General features: G+C 37.2%; 2 protein-coding genes across 2 annotated transcripts; both read right to left on the bottom strand.

The window, feature by feature from the left end:
• Positions 1 to 3,063: 3,063 nt before the first annotated feature.
• LOC138383729 (putative olfactory receptor 10D4) lies at positions 3,064 to 3,999 on the bottom strand. Its single transcript, XM_069468771.1, has one exon. The coding sequence runs from the start codon at positions 3,997 to 3,999 to the stop codon at positions 3,064 to 3,066; it is 936 nt and encodes a 311-aa protein (XP_069324872.1).
• An 11,409-nt stretch (positions 4,000 to 15,408) lies between these two features.
• On the bottom strand, positions 15,409 to 16,341 carry LOC138384771 (olfactory receptor 10N1-like). The gene has a single exon (XM_069470457.1). It carries the CDS (start codon positions 16,339 to 16,341, stop codon positions 15,409 to 15,411), a length of 933 nt encoding a protein of 310 aa, XP_069326558.1.
• Positions 16,342 to 17,543: the final 1,202 nt, after the last annotated feature.

Genomic DNA, 17,543 nt, shown 5'->3' with positions numbered 1-17,543 from the left:
TAATATTTGCAACAGTTACCAAAAGTTTGGTACTTGTCCATGCAGCAAAACAAATGAAGGAAGACAAGTGGTTTGAGGAGAAGGAAACAGAAGTTTATTAATTTGCTGGCAAATGAGGAGGGTGGTAGACTCTTGTCTTGAAGTACCAACATCCTCCCTATAAGCAGGAATAAAGAGCTTTTAAATGGAGTTCTCAGCTTTGGGCTATGGTGAGGAGAATCTCACATCTCTGCCTAGAGAATTTCATCGAGCCATCTCCTGTGGTACCAAGAACAAAGGACACTGCCTCGCCCCTCTGATTACTGGCCTCAGGCAGGGATGCAGGTTTTAATTCCCAAAAAGAATGAGTGTTGCAGGGGTGTTTAAAGTGACAGCTTATAAAACATTCTACCTTTTCCAGGCCACTCCCTCTGTTATATAACTGGCTGGCAACAAATGAGTGAAAGAGGAATTTTTTTTTATTTGTTGGCTAACTGAGCAAAGATTTCATGCTAAGAAACAAATATTTCTTTTTGTTCCATTATAATCTCCCATTTCCCTTTCCTTCCTCTATCCAAACTCTCATTTCTCCAACAGATAAGTGGGTTTACAGTTATGAGACAGCCATATGAAATCACATCGTTAGTATTTCAGAGTCAGGTGGGAACTTAAAAGTCATCTAATCCCATGGAAGCATCTTCCTTTGATATTTTTTATATCTCCTCTCCTAAAAACAGACACTCCTTCCTTAATGAGAGATAATGTCCTAGTGTGATCATTTTAGCCCATGATTTCAGCTGACAGAGCAACAAGATAGGTATCATATGCTTTATCCAGTTTGTCATAGAGTGTCATTTTGTTATAAATAAATAGAGGGAGAGGGAAAGACCGTCCATATGGTAGAAAACCAATTAGTGTAGTAAGAATGGTTCAATTGGAAGATCATTATTTGGCAATTATCATAATAATAGATACAGGCAAGAATCACTCATGGATGCTAAAACTAGCAGGTAAAAATTTCAGGAGAAATAGGATATTTACAGAATTGCAAAGTACTCCTCTCTCCACAAAACTCATCATTAATTGGGAAGGCTTCTACCCTGCAAACTGGACCCTTGGGTGTAAAGTGAAGCAACTGGGAGAGAAGAGAAAAACAAGACTAGATGTAATTACATTTTAATACACATTAGAGGAAAATTGCTGTGAAAAATTCAAAGAGATTATCTAAACCATTGTAACTTTACAAGGTTTATTACTTTGTAGTATTGCTATCTGTTTCTGACAAATGGTAAAATAATTAAAACAAAAATGTGTGCACGTGCACATGTGCATATTTGCATGTTCAAAAAACAGAAGAATGGAGGTTATGAAATGCAGTTTCAGCATTTGCCTGCCAAAAAGGGAAGAGTGGGAAAGGAAACATGGGTGTTCAAGGATGGAGTCATTGTTGTGTTTCCCAGTTAACAGAACATATAGCATTATAACAACCTTTCTATAATGGATACTTATGACATTTTTTGATGTTTATGTTCAAGAGCTAAGGGAAAATTAAGCTATTATTAGTACTTACATTTATCCTTTAATGTTGACATGTTTAATATTCCAATCCAATTGTTACTTATCTGAAAGGAACTTCAGTGTCACTAAGTTTTTCTGAAATTGGATTAGTGTCTCTTTTATTTCTAGGTAGAGTAACTAGCTGGTTGCTTCTGAAGTACATTTACAGGATCTCACAGTGGAGATTCTTATATAACAAAGCACTGGTCACTGGAATGTACTGTCACTGGAGCCCAGTTAATATTTTCTAATAGTTCACTGCACGCTCAGGATGATGACTAATAGTTTCCACCTGGAGAACTGATATTCTATCACCTGTGTTGATAGACAAGAATTGAAGGTACGAGAAGGAAAGTAATAATTATTCAATTATAGGGTGCTGTTTTACTTTTAAAATATAACTAACTTTTTTCATTTTCTCCCTTCCTTCTTTCCTTCCTTCCTTCCTTCCTCTCTCTCTCCTTCCCTATATCCCTCCCTCTCTTTCAGTCTCTCCCTGCCTCCACCCTCCTCTCTCTCTCTCTCTCTCTTCCTTTCTTTCTTTGTATTAGTTATTCTCTATTTCTTTCCCAAAAGGACTTAATGTGGCTTACAAGAAAAGTCATACATAACTGGTAGGTAAAATATAAAAATAAAGAAAAAACAAAATCAGAAAAAAAGCAATGAGAATATGTTCATATAAAATTTAACATCATTTCTATAAATAAAATTTACCTGTTTATTTTTCTCAGCGTTATGAAATGCAGAGATTAGAAGAAGCAAAATAAGATGCATAGATGTTATATAGATCTTATTATGAGAAAGGAGGAAACATATACTTTCCCATGGGGAAGCAAATTTATTATTGTTACCTGAATTTAAATGAAAATTTTAACATGGGATTTCTACAATAGAGACAGAGATGAAGCAGCATTCCTTTTTTTTCCAATCCTTTTTTTTTTTTTAATAGCCTTTCCAGGGTCTAATAATGCAAGGGAATATCTAGATACCAAAGGAATCTGTATACCAGCAAAATCTTAAAATCACACAAGACTGCATACTATAAAGATCTTACCTTAAACATTACTTAAATCACTTTGAGCTTTGCTATTGATTAGAAGAAAATTGGAGATCATATTCTGTAGTAAGGTAGGATTTCTTGAATTTTTTTCTTTCATTCTCATTTCCTTCTAAATATAGATGAATGCATTTTTCATTCAGACTGTGAGAAAGAAAATGTATTCTCTTAACTCTTTCAAAGTTTAAAGAGCTAAGAAAATTTTGCAGGGGTGTGATGGAGGGGCTAAAGATGTTGGAAGAGAATCCACACACCATAAGAGTTAGTGCAATGTCTGCCAAGTGACTCTATGAATGATATTCATTCTAAGGCCTAGGCGTATATAAAAACAGACATATTTTAAAACAGCAAGGTTAAGTGGTAGATTGATTTGGAGTACATTCCATTTCAACATGTCTTGGAAGCTGCAGATAAGAATTTTTCTTAAGAAATGGAGAATCAAACTTTTTCCAGCAAAGAGTTAAATTTTCTCATTTATTTTCCAGAGCAAAGTTTCTCTTGGGAAACACATTCCTCAGGGCTGATTTTACATCCTTATTCCTCAGGCTATATATCAGTGGGTTCAGTGTTGGGGTTACAAGATTATTCAATATCTGAATTATAGCACCAAGCAAGGGACTGGGATTGGGTTGTAGATAGATGACGATTACTGGCCCATAAGCGCAAAGAACTGCAGTCATGTGAGCACTGCAGGTGGAGAAGGCTCGTTGCCTGCCCTCTGCTGAGCGAATTTTTGATATGGAGATCCCAATGCAAGTGTAGGAAACAAGGACGAGAAACAAGCAAATGAGAGACAAAAGACCGACGTTTGTTAAACCTACCCTCTGCGCTAAAGACGTGTCCTCACAGGCTAGAGGTAACACTGCAGGTATATCACAGAAGTAATAGCCCACCTTGTTAGAGCCACAATAGGGTAACCGGAAGGTGAGGGAGGTTAGGACAATGGCGTGGACACAGCCACCCATCCAGGTCCCTGCGGCCAAGACAGAGCACACCCTGTGGTTCATGATGACTGTGTATCTCAAAGGAAAACATATGGCAACAAAGCGGTCACAGGCCATCACCGTGTAGAGGAAACACTCAGTACAGCCCAGGAAATGGTAGAAGAAGAGCTGGGACACGCAGCCTGCATAGGAGACGGTGCGGCTGTTCCCTGAGAGGTAGAACAGCATCTTAGGAGCAGTTGTCGAAGAGAAACCCAGATCAAAGATGGAGAGGTTTCCCAAGAAAAAATACATGGGCACATGAAGCCGAGAGGAGGAGATGACAGTTGTAAGGATGAGCACATTTCCCAAGAGTGTGCATGAATACAATGAGGAGAACAGGAACAAAAGGGCCGTCTCTAGGCCCTCTGTCTCAGGGATTCCCAGCAGGATGAACTCAGTCACCGTTGTGTGATTTCTCATGTTTATGGAAGAATCAATTCTTGGGTGTCTGTGAAAAGAAATGTGTGGTTAAATTTATTATGTGTGTAAACTAGCTGTATTTAGATCAGTGAAATGAGAGAACAGCAAAAGATCTGGATATTTATAGAGTGGTGCTTCCTGGGAGAGTTGTCTTGATCTGCCTGCTTCATCCTACACTGGATCTTTCTGCAGTGCGAGTTATAATTGCAAATGCCCCTCGTTAATAATCTCACCAAGAAGCCTCACACAACTGGTCTCCTATCTTCCATTCTTCGAATACACTATTAAATTGCATTGATTCCAAATGCTACTTTGTGATTCTAAAGGGAGGGACATAAATGCTTAATGTCTATGTAACAAACAAGGTCTCTTCCAAATTTCTCATATTCATTTAAGACAAGTTGGTTACATCAACTCTCCAGAATTCATTTACGATTATGTGAAACACACATATGAAATATAAAGCGTCCCACATTTTCTCCTTGGGTATAAGAGTCAACAGTGAGAAACTAGCCAAAAGAAGGGTCTCAGATAGCTCTTAATGAACACAAAATTACAGGGTCCTTATCCTCTGGAGTTACTAGATCTTAGTACACACGAATAACTAGTAGCCTCACTGCAGTCTCCAAAGTCTGTAATTGTCTAACCAGACCCAAGTTAAGCAACACTCCAATTTTGTGGCAGAAGGTACAGAGGTAGGAGTGGTCAAAGCTCCTTTCCAAGTTTCATACTTTTTAGAAATCTGATACATTTTTCTACTTCTTTTAACTTTTCCAACACAGTGAGATCTTTAAAGTGAGATCAACTTATGTATTCTAGTACCTAAGACCCTATCTCTGTCTCTATTTATTTATATCTATTGATTTGTCTCTAAACTGTCTATTTTTTTTTTCCTGGTAACTGTGAGGGGAGGGAAAGAATGAGAGCCCAGATAAAAGTGAAGGGCAACATTTGAGGACTTACCTAGCAAACAAGGAACATAACTGGCTGGTGCTGGTGAGTGTTGTCTTCTCTTCCTTCCGCGGCAGAAGGAAGGAGGTTCCCTTGTCTGAATTCCCATCAGCCTGCAGTCTGCATGTAGGTATCCTGAATTCTTCTTTTTTTCGGTTACTTTCAAATAGAATGTCACAAATTAAATGTGCTTTAGTTCCCTTATAGTAATTTCCTGTCTCACACCAGGAACTGCAATAATTCCCAAACACAGGAGATTTAAAAAAAACTCTGGTCTTCCTTTGGGTATTAATACCCCAAGTTAAGAACCCTATTGAACAAGGGAGCAATAAACTATTATAATTGGACCTTAGAGATAAATGAGAGAGAGAGAGAGAGAGAGAACCTGATTATTATAATTTCCTTTGTAAAATATACTTCAGTGGAATAAGAATTTTTTAAAAAAATCATTTAACACATACATCACACATATTTATGGTATATTTTTATATTTACTGATTTTTCATGTGTATGTGTTGTTTTATGAATAAATTAAACCTTATTTTACTACATGGTACCAACAAGGTTGACTTATTGCAAGGAATAGTAGCTGCGGTAGCTCAGAGAATCAAAGAAACCATGAAAAACTAGGCCCAGGAAGGACAGGAACTGCGGCAGCCCCAGGGACATTAGCTGTAAGAACTTATGGAGCAGCCTCAGGGCCCCGTCATGTGCTTCAGCCTCAGCTGCCTTTGTTTCTGTCTACCTGGGCTCAAGATTCAAATCTGATTTCCTTGGCTGATTCACATGTCTACCCTGTGACCAGGGACAGGATACAGTGGATGGAGATGGGCAGTTCTCCAAAGGGGAGAGGAAGTGGGGAGAGGCTATTGCCAGGAGAAAGAGGGAAGAAATTTGCAGAGAGGCCAAAAATAATTTTAAGCTATCACTTGAAGTATCTGTCTTCTACTACTTGGCATCTATTAAAGCTTCCAAGATAAATATATTGAACACTCAACAAATACTGGGGGAGTAGAATACCAAATTCCTCATTGAGTGCATTCTTTTATTTGTTTATTTATGCATACATGAAATTCATTTATTTTAATAAATATTGAGTGCCATTTATATGTCAGACATTAATTATTTACCAGGAGAGACAGAAAGTTGGGGGCAGGAGGAAGTAAGTCAGATATAGTCCCTCTGCTTAAAAAATTTATAATCTATCTGGAAGAAAAAGAATATTTTACAGTCTTATTTAAACCTCAGAACTCTGATGAAGTTTTCTACAGATAAGGAAAGTAAGGGTCAAAAAAGTCAAATAACTTGCCCAAAGTCATGAAGTTTACCCTGGAGGAAATTGAGAGTTGGCCTCTTCTTTAGGACTTTTGGCCATAAAATTTCTATTAGGTTTACTTAGAGTGGGAACCCAAAAAGTACGTATAGGACAGAATGCGGTTAATGGAAAACATAGGCTTGTAAAACAATAGCCCAGGAGTCTGGAGAGTCCAGAGGTTGTAATCTAACGGCAGTGCCGGCATTTCTATCCCGCTGATAAGGACGAAGCTACTACTCCTGTCCTCTCTCTCTGCAGGTGTCTCGCACTCCCCCTGGAAAAACCCTCTCTAAAACACAAGGCTTTCCCCTCCCTCGTGGTGGATACTCTTTTGGCCTCCACCCATCTGCACCCAGATGCTCAAAATAAATAGCATTTTGCTACACATGAGGCTTCGTGTGTCTCCCTCTCAGCTTCAGATCTAACAGTTTCCAATTACAAAGTGTCAGTGTTTAGGGAATGTTTAGGTAGTTACACCATTCCAAATACATCTGGAATTTTTATGTAAAAAGTAAACAAGGATTTTGTTGCATACCTAACTAATCATAAAAGGATACAAAAGTTAATTTTGCCTTCCTATTTATCCTTGATTATTTTTAATGTTTTGAAGCATGATGAAGTGTGGCTTGAAAAAATACTTTGTACAAATAAAAAAGATGATAAACAAACCTATAAATAGAAAGTAAAATCCCATTAAATTTACCTTGGTCTGATAAAAATTTATTCAGAGAAGACAAATGTCATGGACTATTTTAGATGTTCAACCAGAATGCTTTAGAATTAAGGTGGCATGTGCTCAATTAATGTGATGGTCATAGTGAAAACACTCATGTTCAACATTTTCAAAAGGTCAAATGTTCTCAGCGGCAATAGCTGTTACAGAATAAATAGTGATAAGATCACAATAGGTCATACCTTAATAAAATAACTCAAACATATTATTGGTTTTGCTCATATTTCTTTTCCTCCAGAAAGTGTAAAGATGTTCCAGAATTATCATAAGTAAAAAAATATATAATTACAAGTTGTATTTTATCTACATTTTAAAGCAAATGTTCAATGTTTGATTAGTTCTTTGTGCTAAATGTAGATTCTATATGTGTCTTGAGCATGTCAAGTATTTATATTTAGTAAAATTATAAAGAAGTTATATTTATTTAACTGCCAAATGAAAATTGTACATTTTTATGGTGTGCAACATGTTCTGAAATATGTATACATTGTAGAATGGCTAAATCATGCTAATTAACGTATGTATTACCTCACATACTTATTTTTTGCTGTGAGAACACTGAAAATCCACTCTTTGAGACATTTTCAAGTATTCAATACATTGTTAACTACAGTCACCATGTTGTACAGTAGATCCCTTGAACTTATTCCTCCTGTCTGACTGAAATTTTGTATCTTTGACCAACATCTCCCACCATCCCTGGTAACTATCATTCTGCTATTTTTCTTCTATGAGTTCAACTGTTTTAGATTTCACATACAAGTGAGGTCATGTGGTATTTTTCTTTCTGTGCCTGGCATGTCTGACTTAGCATAATGTCCTCTAGGTTCATCTATGTTGTCACAAGTGGCAGGATTTCTTTCTTTTTAAAGGCTGAATAGTATTCCATCGTGTATATTTGCCACATTTTCCTTATCTATTCATCTGCTGATGGGCACCAAGTTTGTTTCCACGTCTCAGCTATTGTGAATTGTTCTACAGTATACAAGGGAGTGCAGATATCTTTTTTTTTTTCCTTTTTTTAAATTTCAGCATATTGTGGGGGTACAAAAGTTTAGGTAACATATATTGCCCTTGTCCCTCCTCCCCCCATCAGAGCTTCAAGCTTTTCCATCCCCCAGACAGTGTGCATCACACTCATTATGTATGTATACACCCATCCCCTCCCCCACCCACATCTGCCCAACACCCCATAAATGTTATTCCTAAATGTGCTCTTAGGTGTGATCAGTGAAACCAATTTGATGGTGAGTACATGTGGTGCTTATTTTTCCATTCTTAGGATACTTCACTTAGTAGAATGGGTTCCAGCTCTATCCAGGAAAATACGAGAGGTGCTATATCACCATTGTTTCTTATAGCTGAGTAGTACTCCATGGTATACATATACCACATTTTATTAATCCACTCATGTATTGATGGGCACTTGGGTTGTTTCCACATCTTTGCAATTGTAAATTGTGCTGCTATAAACATTTGAGTGCAGATGTCTTTTTTATAGAATGTCTTTTGTTCTTTTGGGTAGATGCCCAATAATGAGATTGCCGGATCAAATGGTAGGTCTACTTGTATATGTTTAAGGTATCTCCATATTGCTTTCCACAGAGGTTGCACTAGTTTGCAGTCCCACCAGCAGTGTATGAGTGTTCCTGTCAGATATCTTTTTAAATATGTGTTTTATTTACATTTTACACAGCAAAATCATGTACTCAGGATTTCTATTTCATTCAACAGATGAATGATATATTAAGGACATTATCATGCCAAAAAAAAACCCACTTTACCTTTTAGGAAATTTAATTTATTAAAGGCTATCGTATTCATGAAGGCTTGCAGTGCATACAGCCCCATGCTCAGTAATAAAGATCATGCAGAAAACTAGGTGATGGAGGGGGTATTGATTTAGGCTCTCCGTGTGGGACAGAGAAGGGTACAGAATAGGAGAACTAGTGGGAGAAGAAAGTTTCTCTCTCTCTCTCTCTCTCTCTCCTGTTTCAGCTTTCCCTGCTGTGACAGGTGGGTAAATCACGTAGTTCCTGTGCTACAGTACAGGTTCTTTTGCCTCCAATTCAACCAAGAAAGAGTCTCCACTTGGGTTCAGTTTAAGCCACATTTCCACTCACCTTACCAGAGAGCTCTGTGATGGGGAACGTTGAGATTTTGCTTATCTTTTCATATGCCATTTGCTGGTGATTCCTGTTTTCAGTCTTTGTGAGTCAGAACCTAGGAGCTGAGTAGAAGTCTTAGGCCCTAAAGTCATTCCGACAGGGAATGGGAGAAATATCATGAAAGAAAATTAATAGAATTGCTAGCAAATGCTTGAGGGAGGTGATAATGAATTTGCAGTGTTGCAAAACTGCCTGGCTTGTGATTTTTCTCTAGAATAGCCTAGCAGGGTGGGTGCATGAGTGAAGCAGGCAGATGAGCTTACTGAAGACTGGGAAGGGAGACATGATGGAGGGAAGGATTTGAGCAATTTGGAACTAATTATTATAATGGTTAAGAAATCTGAACTCAATAACTGAGTAAAGCCAAGAAAGCTACCAAGAGGAGAGAAGATCATGTGAATGAATTAGAGGTTTCAGTGAGGTCATTTTAACATTTGTGAGGTTAAACACTTATTAGCAGCTACCATGATGTGCCCAGACTGCCATGTCCTGATGAATAGGAATTAGCTGTGGTCTCTGCCCCAGCGAGTTTATTACTCTAGTAGAGGAGAGGCATTAATCAAATAATCATAGCCACAAATTACAATTAGTTAATGTGGTAAGTGCTAGGAAGAAAAATTCAACAGGTTGAAAAGTTATAATATGAGAATATTTGTGTCCTACTCATATTCCTCTTTCCTGTCAGTGAGTATATATTTACATCATGATTTGTATGGCTGGGCGATGATTCTTGAAGGTAGGGGAGGACTTCCCTGGGAGGAATACAAAAAAGGTTATCCCAGCTGAGATCAGAAGGCTAAGAATGTAGGAAAGATAAAGGCAAAAAAACTTTTTAGGCAGGGGTAATAGCTTGTGCAAAGACTTTGTTGGAAAGGATTCTAGAATATTTGAAGAACTTGAGGAAAGAGAGGAAAAACCTTGAGATAAAGCTTGAGAGGCAGAAAAGCAAACTATGACTCAGGGCTCTGTTGGTCACTTTAAAGATCCTGGTCTCTATGATAGAAGGTTTTAAAACTTCAAGACAGTTTTAAGCAGTATTGTGTTTCGGTACATTGTAGGAGAGAGAGAGAATAGGAGAGGTAATTCTAGGTCCCAGGGGAAGAGCACCTGGGGGAAGCAGTCGCAGGTTCAGGGAGACAAATGAGGGGGATCATGGGCTATGGGATTTTGAGGTACTTGATCAGGAAAAGGGAGAAAATATAGTCAATAGGTCAAAGAAATACTGCTAGGAATGTGTGTGGATTAAGGCCCTACTTTATCTCCATGTGATGATATCAAAACAGAAATTCGTTTTTTGCTTTTTAAGTTTCTGTATCAAATGTGCATTGAGCAACATACTTTGATTCTAATTATCAGGTAAAGCCCCCACACAGATGTCTTCTGGGAACACACAGATTAGAACAAGCAGAGGATGGTAATAAAATGAGGATGAGAATAATAGAACCCCACTCTGTGGGATGGGTGTATACCTACATAATGAGTGCGATGCTCACCATCTGGGGAATGGACACACTTGAAGCTCTGACTTCGGGGGTTGGGGGGACATGAGCAATATACATAACCTAAACTTTTTTACCCCCATAATATGCTGAAATAAAAAAAAATAAAAAAAGAGAATGTTTTCTTACAAATGAGTTTAGGCATAATTTATAATGCCTCATAAATTGTAGCATAATAAATATTATGTCATGGGATTTAGAAATGATTGTCTAGTTTTTTCTCCTTAGGAATAACTCTGGATTTCTTTCCCCTTTAAAACTTTCTGGTTTAGATAATCAGCCTCATTTGATCCCATATTGAGATGTCCTTTCATCCCTCTTGAATATAACTTTTTAAAAAAAGTTACAAACTCATTGCAAAATAATAAGAGTAACACAAAAAGTATAATTAAAGAAGGAAAAATTTCCCCAAAATTAGACTGTTCATTTTTAACATTTGGGTACATACACCATTTTAATTGTCCATTTATATACAGACACATTTATATGGAGATGAAGAAAATAAGATATAAGAAGTCACAATCTTTTTAGTGCTTTCAACTGCTATGGGAATTCTGTCTTTGACTGCCAGATTCCATAGGTCTTTATTTTATAGAATCAGTATATTGATAAGGGGAGAATTGGAGAAGCTAGGAGGGAAAGATTAATGAAAAATAGAAAAGAAAGAGTCACTTGTAGAAAATAAAAGGAAGAGTTAGAGAAAGAGAGCTGATAAGGATAAATTAAAGCCAAAGTTGGCTAAGAGAAGAGACTTTTGGAGGGCTCGAAGACAAAAAATAAGAAATAATGTAGAATTCATCTCATAAATCAGAATTATTGAAAGGAAAAAAGTTGGGGTAAGATTTTTTTTTTGGTAGAGTGGAAGGTCAAACATTTATTTTTAAAGTTTCAGCAAATTTGCTGTTTTGTGTATAGCTACATGAAGATCTGAGATGGAATTCAATTTATAGCAACAAACTATGTGACTTAAGAAAAATTACCTAACATCCCTAAACCTTGTTTCATCTTCTAGAAAATGATCTCACAAGACTCTTATGTAGATTAAATTAGACAATATATGAAAAGCAGTTACACAGTGCCTGGTTAGGAGTAAGGATTGAATACATGGTAACTCATCATTATTACTCATGGGATATCTCCTAAAATACTACCTTGGGCTACATTTCTCATTCTTTCTGTGTTCGTGCCAAACAGAGGTATAAACAGTGATTTGAGAGAGCTCAACAGTAGATGTATTTATAAGAAAAAGGAGAGAATTGGTAAAGTGAAAAGCCATAGAATATGTGCAAATTGTACAGTCTTTTCTTTAAATTGTGGTAAAATACACAAAGCATAAAGTTTAACTTGTTAACCATTTGGAAATGTACAGTTCAGTAAGTGTTAAGTATATTTAGGTTGTTGCTCAACTAATCTCCAGAACTTTTTCATCTTGCAGATCTGAAACCCTAAACCCACTAAACAACAACCCCCAACTCCCTTCCAACATCGCCAACCCCTGGCAACGACATTCCACTTTCTTTTTCTATAGATGTGAGTGCTCTAGATACCTCATAGAACTGGATTTAGACAATATTTCTCTTTTTGTGGCTGGTTTATTTCACATTGCATAATGTCCTCAAGGCTCACCCATGTTGTAGCATGTGTCAGAACTTCTTCCTAAGTCTGAATAATATTCTGTTGTGTGTATATACCACGTTTGGTTTATTCACTCATTGTGGATGGGCAATTAGGTTGCTTTCATCTCTTGGCTATTGTGAATAATGCTGCTGTGAACATGGGTGTACAAATATCTCTTCAAGACCCTGCTTTAAGTCCTTTTTTACATATCCCCAGAAGTAGGATTGTTGATTCATGTGATAATGTTTTTAATTTATTTTGAGAAAACACAATGTTGCACCATTTTACATTCCCATTAATAGTGTCTAAGCTTCCAATTTCTCACATCATAGCCAGTACTTACTAATTTCTGGGTTTTTTAATAGTAGCCATCTTAATGGGTATGAAGTGTTATCTTATTGTGTTTTTGATTGGCATTTCCATAATGATTAGCGACGTTGAACGTCTTTTTAAGGTTGCTGGTCATTTGTATATCTTCCTTGGAGAAATCTGTATTTAATTCCTTTACCCATTTTTCAATCAGGTTATTTGATTTTTTGTTGTTGATGGGGTCAGATTTTAAGATGTGGTGGGCATGTGTATTTTAAGATGTGCTGTGCATAATTATGATTATGTATGTACATGTGCATGTGTGTTTTAAATAAAATCTTATGTTAGATGCTTTGAAATATAGAAAATATTCAAACTGTTTAAAAAAATTTTCGTCAATGCCAGTCATTGCATCACTGATTTAGAAAGAGCCAAAAAAGTAGTCATTCAGCTTTTGGCTTTCATATATCTTCAATATTACTTAAATAAGGATACATATTTGAATTAGGGCATATTGATGTTCTGTATCCTAATTACTTCACTCATGTTCTGCTATGCTAATAAATATGCAATTACATCATAATCTGAATAGCTAAGTGGTATTCATTCATTCATTCAACAGTCCTACACTGGAAGCTTACCTTGTCCCTGGGCTATGTCCTGTGGATACAACAGTGAATAGGACAAACATAGTGCCTACCCTTATGCAACTGTCCATTGTCTAGAAGAGAAGTTCACTGAACAAGTTAAGTATCCATGCGGTGAATATCTGTCCCTAAACACTATCCAGATTTTATAAGATATCATGGCATGTAGGTTCTCCCACTAATATCCAGCATTAATAGAAAGGCAAACTATTTTTATTACTACAGTTGTTTGGATCCAACATATCTAGGATAGATGTCTCCAAAGTGTAGGAATACTACTCTGTGAAATCTTGGGCTTTTGTAAGTCAAGTTAGGAGAGGCCATAGAATCCTCACTTAGCACCTCAAGCCATTTAACTATGCTCGATTGGCCTTCATTTTGTCCTGTTTGCCTGGTGCTTTTTGTGAGGGAAGCAACTCTTTTTTAAATTTGAGATTTTTAATTTATTGTTTTCTTTTAATGATTTCACATAGGATGAGAACTTCTGGGAGCAAAAATGGAATACAAAAACTACACATAACTAAAATGTCATGAAAACTAAGAGCTGATGTGTCTGTGGGATCCTAGGTAAATAGTACCCCTTCTTTCTCCTTGGATTCTGAGAAAATTGAGAAATAATTATCAACTTTAGTCTTGTTGGAAGCCAAGTTAGAAAATGTACCTTGATGGGAGAACAAAATAAGCATGTTGATTGAACTCCATAATTAGGCCATCTTCTCTTCAGCAACACTGCATGGGAAGGCTTTCCCACTGATTTTACACTAAGAGTAATTTGGGATTTCAGCAGCATGGTGCAGTAGAAAAACCATAACACAGTAGGAGTTAAGAGGGCTTTGGCCTCGGCTTGGCTCTACCATCACTTCACGTGTTATATAGGCAAGACACTTATTGCTGTATCTTAGTGCTACCAACTACTGGTGTCAACAATGGGTACTAGAACAGAATAAATTAAAATACTAGTAAAGTCAATACAGTCATCCATCAGCATCATTGGGGGATTGGCCCAGGACCCCCATGGATATCAAAACCAAGGATGTTCAAGTTCCTTATTTAAAATGGTATAGCATTTGCATATAACTTATGCGTATCCTCCCATATACTTTAAACAATCTCTAGATTTCTTATAGGCCAAATACAATGCCTACACATCACTTCATTCAAGAGGCTTCAGTGTAGTACTCATGTGAGGCAAGTTCAAGTTTTGCTTTTTGGAACTTTGTGGAATTTATTTTCTGGATATTTTTGTTCTATGGTTGATTGAATTCACAAAGGGGGAACCCATGGATAAGGAGGGCCCCTTGTGTACAAACATAATCTACATCAGTGCTTATTTTACTAGTAATTCACCAGACAACTTCTTTATATCATGAGCTCTGGAGAGAGATAATGAGGCTAAGTAAATTTTCAGGCGGGTCTTTTAGGGAAGCCACCAGGTAGAGGGGTTAGGAGCAGGGCATTTGGAGTTAACTAGATCTGAGTTTGAGGTCCAATTTTCTACTTAATATGTAACATTGGATTCTTTACTAGAATTCTGTAATTCTCAAAGCTCTTTTCTACAAAATGTAGAAAGTAAATGTAGAAGTGTAAAGTGTAATCTTCATATCACTTTCCAGGGTGATATGAAGATTACATAAGATCACATATGTGAAATGTTCATCACAATGCCTGAAAGACAGATCATGCTCTGGAAGTGGCAGTTAACACTCCTCTTAGCAAGACCAAAGAACCAAAATGCTTATAAGCAAGAAAGAGGAAAATTACATTCTAAATGGAAAAAAAAAAAAAAAAAAAAGAAATGAATGTTGACTTGGCACAGAGAGGGACTACTGAAGGGTACTTTTTGGACTGTCAAATATCCTTTCTACCTTCAGTTAGGCAAAATTGGCTGTCTACCATAGGAACAAGAAATCTGTCTCCAGCTGTTTGCTATGCTCCTTGGATTCCTTACTCAGAATTAAGGCACAAAGACTAGTATTAATTCTTTGACTTATTTGTAGGGTCTCAGGGATTACAGGGGAACACAAACATAGGAAATCTTATTAGGCAACCAAAATATGCTTTCAGAGGAAGCATTTTCTAATTTGCACTTTTTTATTTTTGGGGGGGAATAGGAAGATAATTTTAAAAGATAATAAACTTCTATTATAATATCCATCATAAAATTCATAATTTATTCCCCAACAGTAAGTACAACACTTTGGAATACCTTCTTCAGGGACCTTTTCACTTCCTTGTTCCTTAAAGAGTAAATTAACGAGTTCAGCATGGGTGAGACAACATTATTTAATATTTGCACCACGGCACCAAGCAAGGGGTTGGGTGTGGGCTGCAGATAGATGATGATTACAGGTCCGTAGGCACAGAGGATTGCAGTGAGGTGTGCACTGCAGGTGGAGAACGCTTTCTGCCTGCCCTCTGCTGAACGGATTCTTAAGATGGCAATCCCAATGCGAGTATAGGAGACACAAACACTGAACAGAAGCATTAGAGCCAGGAGGCCAACATTAATGGAACCCACTCTCTGGGCCAGGGCACTGTCAGTGCAAGCCAGGGGTAAAACAGCAGGAATGTCACAGAAGAAATAATCCACCTGATTGGGGCCACAGTAGGACAAGTGGAAGGTAAAGGAGGTCAAGATGGTGGCCTGAAGACAACCCACCAACCCCGCTGCTATGACCAAACCAAGACAGACTCCAGGTTTCATGATGAGCATATACCTCAATGGCTGACAGATGGCAACAAAGTGATCATAAGCCATCACAGAATAGAGGCAGCCTTCCGTAGAACCAAGAATATGATAGAAGAAGAGCTGTGTAGCACATCCTTTGAAAGAAATGACTCGGCTCTGGCCAGAGAGATAGAATAGCATCTTGGGACAGGTTACAGATGGGAACAACATGTCAAAAATAGACAGGAGTCCCAAGAAGAAATACATGGGGGTATGAAGGGTGGAGGAAGAAACAATGGCTATAAGGATGAGTGAATTTCCAAGCAGGGTGAAGAGGTAGATGAATGAGAAGAGAACAAAGAGCACAGCCTCCAGTCCTTCTGTCTGAGGTATTCCCAGTAGAATGAACTCGTTCAGCAATGTGTGATTCCTCATGTTTATGGAACAGTGGTCTGGGTGTTCAAAAAAGACATGAAGACATGAATGTCGAGGCTGATTGTTGTAGTTATAGAACCAATATATTCACTGGCACCAATCTTTGTTTAAACATGAAGATAGTGTTGAAACTAGGAATTAGGAATTCTCACAAGGACATTGAGGGACTAGTGACGCATATGTAGATCTTTACATCTTGAGATATATGCCTTGGTGAATACAGATACAAAGCAACATGAAACATTAATATGGTGAAATACTAGATAGGCTAAGAGAACAACAATCTCAGTACTGAAGAGATGAACATAATGAATGTACACAACAATGCATGCCCTAAAGTAGACCAATCTGCAAATCTGATTCTCCTGATTCCCTTCCAGAACACTGCTACAGCTACTCAAAGATGTGGTCAAATACTCTAATTATTCATCAAAAGGTCAATTTGTTAACCTACACTTTTGATAAGAACAATGGATTGAGATACAGTGCAGTGAGCATTAATATTTGGGTTGTATTAATATCAATCAAATTGGAAATACTTTGAAGTTTTAGTACTTTGTTTGGAAATATACATTTGTCTGAAAAAAAATAACAGTGGCTAATTTGGTTATTTTCCAGGGGTTTTAAATTGTTTAGAGATTAGCAGCTAATGTATATTACATCTCAGCTTTTAGGTTTTAGTGAAGTCACATCATATATAAAGATGGAAATATGGTATATTTAATCTTTACTAACAAATGGGAATTTTGAGGATGTAGCACAATGAAACCAAAATATTTCAATTCTGCATTTTTTGTGTGTTTTCTGCATTATAAAAATTTTTATTTTTATTTTTCTGTGGTAAGAACCCTTAATATGAGATCTAGTCTATCTCTTCACAGGTTTTTAAGTGTAGAATACAGTGTTGTTAACTGTAGGGACAATGTTGTACAGCATATCTCCAGAATGCATTCATCTTGCATTACTGAAATTTTAAACCTGCTGATTAGTAGCTCCCCATTTCCTTTTCTCCCCTGCCTGTGACAACCACTTTCTGCTCTCTATTTCTGTAAATTTCACTATCTGTTTTATCTTAAGGGAAAAAGTCAGGTAACTGAATATGTTGAGAATGTGTAACTGCCACTGGGGTGTGCTGTGGTCAGCTGCCACAATGCTTGAGTATAGAGGTTCCTGTGAATTACCTAAGAAGAGACAATGCTTTC

The sequence above is a fragment of the Eulemur rufifrons genome, chromosome 6, assembly GCF_041146395.1.
Source record: "Eulemur rufifrons isolate Redbay chromosome 6, OSU_ERuf_1, whole genome shotgun sequence".
NCBI lineage: Eukaryota > Metazoa > Chordata > Mammalia > Primates > Lemuridae > Eulemur > Eulemur rufifrons.
Note: the sequence above shows the minus strand (reverse complement) of the source record. Positions and strands in the feature narration are given on the sequence as shown.

Bases quoted from the DNA above. Each gene is read 5' to 3' on its own strand.
- LOC138384771 (XM_069470457.1), bottom strand. From the start codon at position 16,341: ATGAGGAATCACACATTGCTGAACGAGTTCATTCTACTGGGAATACCT.
- LOC138383729 (XM_069468771.1), bottom strand. From the start codon at position 3,999: ATGAGAAATCACACAACGGTGACTGAGTTCATCCTGCTGGGAATCCCT.